This window comes from Heloderma suspectum, chromosome 2 (assembly GCF_057233095.1).
Source record: "Heloderma suspectum isolate Gila_16-S chromosome 2, 16-S_ref, whole genome shotgun sequence".
In the NCBI taxonomy this organism is placed as follows: domain Eukaryota; kingdom Metazoa; phylum Chordata; class Lepidosauria; order Squamata; family Helodermatidae; genus Heloderma; species Heloderma suspectum.
Window position 1 is genome coordinate 345,790,307 of NC_139459.1, and position 9,156 is coordinate 345,799,462.

Consider the following 9,156-nt stretch of genomic DNA (forward strand, 5'->3'; position numbering starts at 1 on the left):
GGTGCTTCCCCACTCAGCTCACCTCCCTATCAGCCTTCTCAGAGTATGTGGAATAGTAGACTGGAATACACTGGAATAGTAGGCCTCTGGCCTAGCACACTTGGGAAACCCATCTGTTGACAGCCTTGCCTGCTCAGACAAGTGTTTATGGAAAGTGGCTGCCCCAAAATGCCATGAATATCTATGATAAAGTATCACCAAGGACTCTCTGTGGTGTCACATGGCATCTGTTTCAGTGAAGGCCTTGTGCTATGAAGGCCACTTCACAAATATTATTTCCCTGCTTTTATGCCCACCATGCAAATAAGTACTTTGCCCAAGGCCAGATTGGTAACAGCCTTGGCGGTTTTTGCTTGCCCTTCAAGCATGCAGCTTGACTTATGTACGTTCTCTAAAGCAGTGGTCTCCAAAGTGGGGTGCGCACACCCCAGGGGGTGCACCAGATGATCCACTGGGGTGCGTGAGCTGTGTCCTGCTGCTCCTATGAGCTGCCATTGTGTGCAAGGAGGGTGGTGGCGGCTGGAGGAAAGCGGGAAGGAGATTAACCCTTCCCACTCTCCTTTTGCAGAATGAAGCCGGCACTTTCCTCTCAGCTTCCATCCTGCCAAAGGACAGCAGGAAGCGTTCACTGCCCAGGAGGAGGTTAATCCTTGCCACTCTCCTTTGGCAGATTGAAGCCGAGAAGAAAGCCCGGGCTTTCCTCTCAGCTGCCATCCTGCCGAAGGAGAGGAGAACGGGAAGATTAACCCTTCCCCCTTTCTTTCAAGGCTGAGAAGGGAGTGGGCACTTTCCTCTCAGCTTCCATCCTGCCAAAGGAGAGCGGGAAGGGCTAACACCTGAGGCCAAGCCACCAGTCAGCCAAGGAGCAGGGACTCTGCACAGGGTGCGGGGCTGGCAACCAGGACTCCTGACTCTGGTGCAAGCAGGAGCCCGGCCAGGCAGGCCTTTCCCCTCCTTGCAAGGAGGCCTTTCCCTTCCTTGCAAGTTGACAGTGGTGCCCTCACTCATCAGCATACAGCAACAACATGTGCACAGTTACAGTAAGTGGATTTACAGATTATTTTATTATTTTAAATGAGAGCAAAAAGGGGTTAATTTTTTTTGCATGTTTTATAATGTACATAATATATTAGTACATGTATGTAATTAATAAATATACATATATTGGGGGTGCATGCTCATAATTTTTTCACTGATAGGGGTGTGTGATCAAAAACAGTTTGGAGACCACTGCTGTAGAGCCCTCTGCTGTGCACATACTTTGGGCATGGCCTATCTTGTTTGCTTCCTATTGTGATGCACTTTTGTGGCTGATCGTGTGGGTTCATGTGTAATGGTTGCTTGACTACTGGGACCCATTCAGGGCCATGATTTTATGTGAAAGCAGCTTTGTTGGAGATCCTCTCTGCCCTTTCATCTATTTGTTCAGCAATTTTTAAAGATAAGAAACGAAATCTAACATGATCATGCTTTGGTGGTATTACTGATGCCACCTACAGAAGTGAAATTTCCCATCTCGGTGCTCATCCATAACAGCCACACAGTGACAGTAAGTGTTTCTTGTCACAGCACTAAACTGGGCACTTACTTTAAGGTTTTTTATGACTTGTAAGTACCTTGTGGTGCCCCTCTTTGCCGTCATTGTATCACCTAGCCCATGAGGCTGTTCTCACCCCTTCCATGAACTACTATCACACAGTGCAACCAGGCAAAAAAAAATGCCATGTCAAACATTTATTCATTTGTTCACAGAACATACAGAGTTCAGACAACTTCATCTGAAATAGTGTAGACATATAAAGTGCAATTCACAAAAGAAATGTACTGTAGTATCAGAAATGCTGGTGTGGATGAGGTCACTGCTTTTGAAACAGATTACGCTTACACAGTAAGTACACAGTACAACAAGGGACACAGCTGGTGAAAGCCCAGGGCGGAATATATATAATGGGATGCTTGGATTTAAAAAAAAAACAAAAACATTTCAATTTAACTTGAGAAGTGTCCTAAAATGTCTTTACCTCCCCTCTTTTTTTGTGTCCTTTATCAAGCAGCCAAAAAATCCTGAGGATTGTCTTTTCCATGAGCCTCAGAAATACCATACAAAAGGGGAGGGCATTTGCCTGTCAGTATTTTTTTTTAATCGCTACTTTTTATCTGTCAGACCAATAATAATCCCCTCCCCCCAAACGAACCCCAAGCATCATAGCAGCATCCTCCAAAATGTCAGTGGCTTCCCCATCATAGTTTAATCTTCATCAGAATATTGTCCCTGCACATAAATATACATTATAAAAGAGATCTTGCTTTAGGAAATCTACAGATCAACTTTTCTGGATTAGATTTTAATTTATTTTCAATAAGCCCCAATATGATTCTGTCCTGCTAGAGACAAACATTACAACTTTTTTTTCTTTAGCCCAACATGAAAGCCAGATTTCCCTTGCAATCTCCCAGTTTCACACAATTTTAAATGTCAGTTTAAATTATACATATTATTATTATTATTATTAATAAATATTAAATTAAACACCCCTCTCCCCCTCTGCTGGCCAGATGTCTGATCTGGTGCAGAACAGGGAACTTCCCCTCCCTGTTTTAAGATGTAGTGTCAATTCAGTTTAAGTTTCTTTGACGTCAGTCTCACTGAGTGCAGAGCAAACACACACCAGAGTGCCAGAAGGAGCTGGCTTGGGTCCAACTGGCATTAACCCATTTGTGGTTCCAGCTCTGCCTAGAAAAGAGTCACATTTTCTAAAGCCAGGGGCATGGCCATGGTAGTGGTAACCCCTAAGATGCTGCCCTTCAGCCTAGGCTTCCTCATAGGGCTTTTCCTCTGGGGGATCTTCAGAAAGCAGCTAGGCTCTGCTCCAAAAACTGGGTGATGTCAACAGTAGATTTGGATTTCTCCTCATCTTCCCAGTCCCAACCAGTAGCATTGGCCACCTCCATGATTTCCCAGGAGAATGCTGCTGTGGCGGACTGTTCCAGAAGGAAGGGTTCCCCATGGGATTCTCTCATCTCCACAGAGCAACCAGAGACATTTTCCTCAGTGCTCGGGGAGGGTACCATGAAAATGACATCTTCTTCAGCACTGTAGATTTGGAAGAAGATGATTGTGAGCAGAATAAAGAGAAAGCGTTTGGCATAGTTGCGCTCCTCAGCAGGATAGTAGCGTTTTACCTGTAACGAGGAGGAAAAAGCAGGTGATTAGACTCTAATCATTAGAGGCATAATAAGCATCAATGGCAGTATTCTCTGTGTTGTCTTAAACCCATCTGCAATTAAACACATTTCCCAGAATACTTTTCAGCTAACACCACCAGTCTAGCAATCCAGACACAGGACAGCACTTTTCCCAGAATGCAATACTCTTTCCAACTTCCAGGCACAAAACCAATATGCCTTCTGTGATATCCATACATCTTTTGTACCTGGAGGAACACTACACTTCTCAAAACCTGCTAGCCTCACCTATACATTACTTAGTTCTACTTCAATTTACAATTGCTTTGCCCAGGATTAAAACTGAAGGAAAGCTCCAAAACACAGCTGACTGCACCAAGCAGGTCCTGAATCTTCTCTAAAGAGATTCCTTTTTTCCCAAAGCACAGAAGAGAGGGAAACTTTTTAGTGCATGAGTTGCTTTCACCATGGCTATTTAGAGTTTTGTGAGAGAGGAGGGCCTACAACAAGCCAAAGCAGGTAATTTGTAGTGACTCATTGTGAACAGATTCTACACTAACACCTTACTCAGCAAGGAAATAAGATCAGCAACTTCTTTTTTGGGGCAGGGCTCTTTTTTGCATGTGACAGTTCTGACAGCTCCTGCATGACAAAAACTTGCCTCACCTTGCACCTGTTGCATGACAGAAATTCAAGATCTTGTCTCACCTTGCAGCTGCAAGGATAGGGAAAGTTTCAGCTGTTGGATTTCAGCCAGCCATGCAACTGTAAGAGGCACAGGAGCCTTGCTGAAGAGGGAGAAGAGTTGAACTGCATAGCTGGTAACCTGACATTGATAAGCTGGGGGAGGGGGGATTAGCTATTTAGCATCTCTCAATCATTCTCGCAAGACAGTTTAAGAGAAAGAGACACAGATTGTGAGAGACAGAGTTGTTCAAGAGGCAGAAATTGCACTGAGCTTTAAATGCCTTTTCAAGACATATTTGTTTACACAGGCTTTCCCTGCCTTGTAATGGATTTCACACTGCTCCATTTTATTATTGTTTTATTACTGTCTTTGTTGTAATGTTTTATAATTCTTTTCTATTGTTTTATACTGTATTATGTATTGTGAACTGCTTAGAGATTTTAGGATATTACATGGCATACAAGTAGTATAAATAAAAATAAGACACACAAACAAATAATTCAGAATTGTGCCCTTGGCACTTGTGATTGATCCATGATTTTTCTAGGAAAACCCAGGAATTCCAAGCTGGAGAACCTGTAGATACAGGGGTGGGCAACATGTGGCCCTCCAGATGTTGGTAGACTGCAGTTTCCGTCAGTCCTAGCCAAGACTGCCAATGGTGATGGATGATGGGAGTTGCAGTCCTACAACATCTGGAATGCCACAAGCCGTCCACCCTTGCCATGGAATTTGATTCTCTCGAAGGCTGCAATCCTATGCACACTTACCTGGGGGTAAATCCCATGGAACTCAGCAGGGCTTACTTCTGAGTTGATTGCACCCTGAGGGACCAAAGATTCCTTGCTGCATCTCAGGGGAACCCAGCCTCCTGCCAGCTGAACCCTGGAGCCCTAGCTCCTGACACTCTCTTAGCCAGCCCAGGGCCCCCAGTTCCCTTCTTTCGGCTGTGGAGAAATGCACTAACTTACCACTGGAGGATATAGCACCCTTCGGGATCTCTTCTTGATCCGCTTCGTCTTTGAGCAGTTTCTGCGGACCGGGCTCTTCTCGACCTCTGGGAGAGGATCAAAAGTGAAGTATTGGGGCCCAGAGGGTCGAGATCTCACAGGGGTGCACGGCATCTTCAGCGCTGGCAGTGCAGGTTCACAAGCGTAGCACATAGCTGTCGTGGTCGTGCCGCACAAGGTACCCATGAAGCGAGGGAAAGCGCAGCTCGGGGATCGAAGCCTGTTTAGAGTGAGGACGGGCGAAAAGCCGAGACTTATATGACTGGCAGAGGCCACGCCTCCGTCGCCACTGGATTGGACAACTCACTTGGGAAAGCCCAATGTTGTTCAAGTTCACACTGGCGGCGCGCCCGCAGCATGCGAGGAAAATGTTACGCACAGCGTGGGGAAGGGTGGGGGAGGGGCGATTGTGCAATTGCGAACAGGGAGAGCGGAGGAAGAGTGTTAATTGCGGAAGATCTCGCTTAACAGTTCATGGTGTGTACTAGATGTATATACATCCTGGTCTGTAAAATATACAAAGCGACTTTTAGAAATCGTTATAGCGCAACATCTCATACAGAGAAAGAAGGAGGTGGGCGTTCTCCGATCTCCGCTCAGCAAACCCCGACATTTAGCCTTTTGGGGTGGACTAGAGACCACTTCCTCAGATGCAAGCAGCCTCTAGTCCATGAACGCTTCGTCCATAATAGTAAAGGTTTAATAAGGTTTAACAATAAACGTAACAATAGTTTAAGGTGCCTCAAGAGGTTTCTTGGTGTTGGGTTGCTGCACGGCCTGCCATCTGGAAATGTATAACCTTGGGGCTAGAGAGCTATAGCCCAAAGATCGTAGCGGGGATGGGGGCGGGGGAATAGTTTTTTAAATCGAAAGCTAACTACAGCCGCCTTGACTTCTCTACCGCTCAGCTGCTCTGTCAAACAGCAGCCGCTCACGCCTTCTCTTAAGTATTATGTGAGGATTCCCGCAGGCTTTTCCACAGTCAACGCTGTCCTTTCTTGATTTCTGATCCTCAGTTGTCCTGTCTCCCCAACCAAACCCTATTATACATACCTCTTCCTGTTCTTAGTTCCTGTGCATGTGTGATTTCCTGCCTCCCCCTCCCCACACCTCTTTAACCCCTATGACTCCCTTACCTCCTTCCAAAGCCACTTACTATCCTGATTCCTGGCAGCACAGATCCCTTCTGTCCACAGGCTCACGGGGAAGTTATCCCTCAGCTGCTAATGCAAAGGACCAAGTCATGATGGGTCTGACTTGACAGACTGCATATTATGTTTCTGCAGAGATATAGTGGTAAATTTTGCAGTGAGAACCTCCATAGTGCCCCAAAGAGAATCCATAGTCACACTCACAGGATAACATCTATCTATCTATCTATCTATCCATCCATCCATCTTTTCTATTATTTATACTTTATATTTATTTATACTTCTATATTTATACTTCTATTATTTATAAAAGATCATTGAATGGGTGGTGGTGATGCATTTGGAGGCACACTTGGAAGAAGCCGATTATCTAGATCCATTTCAATTGGGCTTCAGGCATGGGGATGGGACAGAAATGGCTTTGGTCGCTTTGGTGGATGAAATGAGGAGGGCTTTGGATAGGGGTGAATGTTCCTTCCTTGTTCTCCTCAACCTCTCAGCGGCTTTTGATACCATTGACCACAGTATCCTCCTGGACCGCCTGGAGAGGATGGGCATTGGAGACATCGTATTACGGTGGTTCTGGTCTTTCTTTTCTGGCAGATACCAGAGGGTAGCACTGGGAGAGGAGGTTTCGGACCCAGGGCTGCTCACATGTGGGGTGCCACAGGGTTCCATCCTCTCCCCGATGCTATTTAACATCTGTGTGAAGCTGCTGGGTGCTATCATCAGGAGGTTTGGGGTGCGGTGTCATCAGTATGCGGATGATACGCAGCTCTACCTCTCGTTCAAATCTTCACCAGGGTTGGCCATGGAATCTCTGTCCAAATGTCTGGAGGCAGTGAGTGGCTGGATGGGGAGGAATAAGCAGAAGCTGAACCCTGACAAGACCAAGGTACTTTTGGTGGGAGACAAGAGGAGGTTGGGGGATGTTAACCTGGTATTGAATGGGGTATGGCTACCCTTGAAAGACCAGGTCCGCAGCCTGGGGGTCATTTTAGACTCCCAGTTGTCCATGGAGGCTCAGGTGTCAGCCGTGAGCCGGACAGCGTTGTACCAACTCCATCTGATACGGCGGCTGCACCCCTACCTTCCTGACCATCTGTTCCCATCAGTAGTACATACCTTGGTCTCCTCTCATCTAGACTACTGTAATGTGTGGGGTTACCCTTGAAGACAGTTTGGAAGCTGCAGCTGGTGCAGAATGCAACGGCTCGCCTGATTAAAGGCAGCCGCCGGCATGATCACATCACTCCGGTGCGGAAGGAGTTGCACTGGTTACCAGTTGTTTTCCAGGCCAAATTCAAGGTGTTGCTTTTTACCTTTAAAACCCTATGGTTCCAGCCCAGCCTATCTTAAGGAGCGCCTCCAGCAACAGCAGACAGGCTGCTCAACAAGATCAGCCTCAGATGGCCTTCTCTCTGTCCCATCACCAGCTAGGCTGGTGAGGACAAGGGAGAGGGCCTTCTCTGTGGTGGCCCCCACTCTGTGGAACTCCCTCCCTAGGGAACTCCGCCATGCCCCCTCTTTAATGAGCTTCCGCCATGCACTGAAAACTTGGTTATTCAGGCAGGCATTTGGGATGGGTTAGGGTATTTTTAAATAATGTTTTAATGTATAATTTTACTGTTTTAAATTGTACTGTTGTACATCACCCAGAGTGGCCGGGTGACCAGCCAGATGGGTGATTAAGAAATTTAATAAATAAAAATAAATAAATTATACCTAAAGGAACTAACACTCTGGTTAAAAACTCCATTATAAAAAAACAGACATCACAAACAACAGACCACAAACAAACAAACAAATCACTAATAAAATCTAACAACAATTAGCCAGAACAGTGTATGTGAAAAAGCGGAGAGGACAAATAACCCTTCTAGTTGGATAAAAAAATGGGGGTTTGCTATTATGGCAACATTAACATATTATATTGGAACAAGCAGCAAAAACAAACAACAACCCCCCCAAAAAACCCAAAGAGGGAACAAATATGCAAAAATTGGACATGCTTTATTAATTTTTAGAAGTAAAGCAATATATCCAAATATTCAGTTATGTTTTTTGACAGCCTGATTTTGGTATTTATAAAATCTATGGATATATAAAGAAGAGAAAATTGTTTATTGGTAACTTTGGATTCTGCATAAGAAATTATATATATGTGTGTGTGTGTGCGTGCGTGCATGTGTGAAAATGTACATAGTTTATTTAAGTGATTCAAAGAAGGCATGTGTTATTGATTTGTACTGTAATACACACACACACATATATATACACACACACACAAAATGACTGTGATCCTATGCCTAGTTACCTGGGAGTAAGCTCCATTTAACTCAGGGGTGCTTACTTCAAGTTGTGACTGCAGAGGATCAACTTATAAGACACACTGAGTTTCAACAAGAGATATTCAGCCAGCTGCAATGCAACCTGTGGCTTTTAATCAGAAAGAAAACAGGCTTGCAAAGAAGTGTTACCGTGTAAACTGCTGGGATGAAGCAGGAAGCCCATTTTTTAAAAAAGGAAAGTATCCAGCCTCTGCTTATTTTTCTATACTAATCTGTCACAAATAACAATAAATCTTGAAAGCCTGGTTGTCACCTCATTCACCTGCCAGAGCAAGGAGGGTCCATCAATTACTCTGCAGATGATGTCATTGCTCCTGCTTTGAAAAAAGTCCCAGAGCTGTGGTCCCTTGCATTTCACCTCCATTACACCACTGTTTTTCTAGAAGTCACAAGCTGAGTAGATCATTCCTAGTTAGCAGATGGAAGGGCCTTGCTTTGCTGCTGTTGTTGTTTTTATTACATTATTCATATACGTGGAACTTTATAAATACTGAGAGGAGAGGTCTCTGTCCCAAGGGGCTTAGAGTGGTAGAAAAATGGCACAGAGGAGACAAGAGAGGACACTTAGTTTTAAGTTTAGTTTACAGTAGGGTACTGAGACCAAGTGGTTGTTCCAAAGCCATCAAGGAAAAGGTGGATGTTGAAGAGGGGTTGAAGCAAGTAAGAGAAGTGGCATAACAGAGGTGTTCAGAGAGGCACTTCTGGGCATGAGAGGCAGCAAGGGGGAAACTTTTTTGAGGGAGCAGGAGACCTTTGGTGGTGGAATTTGA

General features: G+C 45.0%; 1 protein-coding gene across 1 annotated transcript; it reads right to left on the reverse strand.

The window, feature by feature from the left end:
- Nucleotides 1-946: 946 nt before the first annotated feature.
- On the reverse strand, nucleotides 947-5,115 carry IER3 (immediate early response 3). Its single transcript, XM_084830556.1, has 2 exons — nucleotides 4,846-5,115; nucleotides 947-3,183 (listed from the first exon to the last, which is right to left on the reverse strand). The coding sequence occupies exons 1-2, from the start codon at nucleotides 5,068-5,070 to the stop codon at nucleotides 2,848-2,850; spliced, it is 561 nt and encodes a 186-aa protein (XP_084686682.1). The 5' UTR covers nucleotides 5,071-5,115; the 3' UTR covers nucleotides 947-2,847.
- Between the last annotated feature and the right edge of the window lie 4,041 nt (nucleotides 5,116-9,156).

Bases quoted from the DNA above. Each gene is read 5' to 3' on its own strand.
- IER3 (XM_084830556.1), bottom strand. From the start codon at position 5,070: ATGGGTACCTTGTGCGGCACGACCACGACAGCTATGTGCTACGCTTGT. The intron at 3,184-4,845 runs GTAAGTTAGTGC...TCCTCGTTACAG, and splicing joins GGGTGCTATATCCTCCAGTG to GTAAAACGCTACTATCCTGC.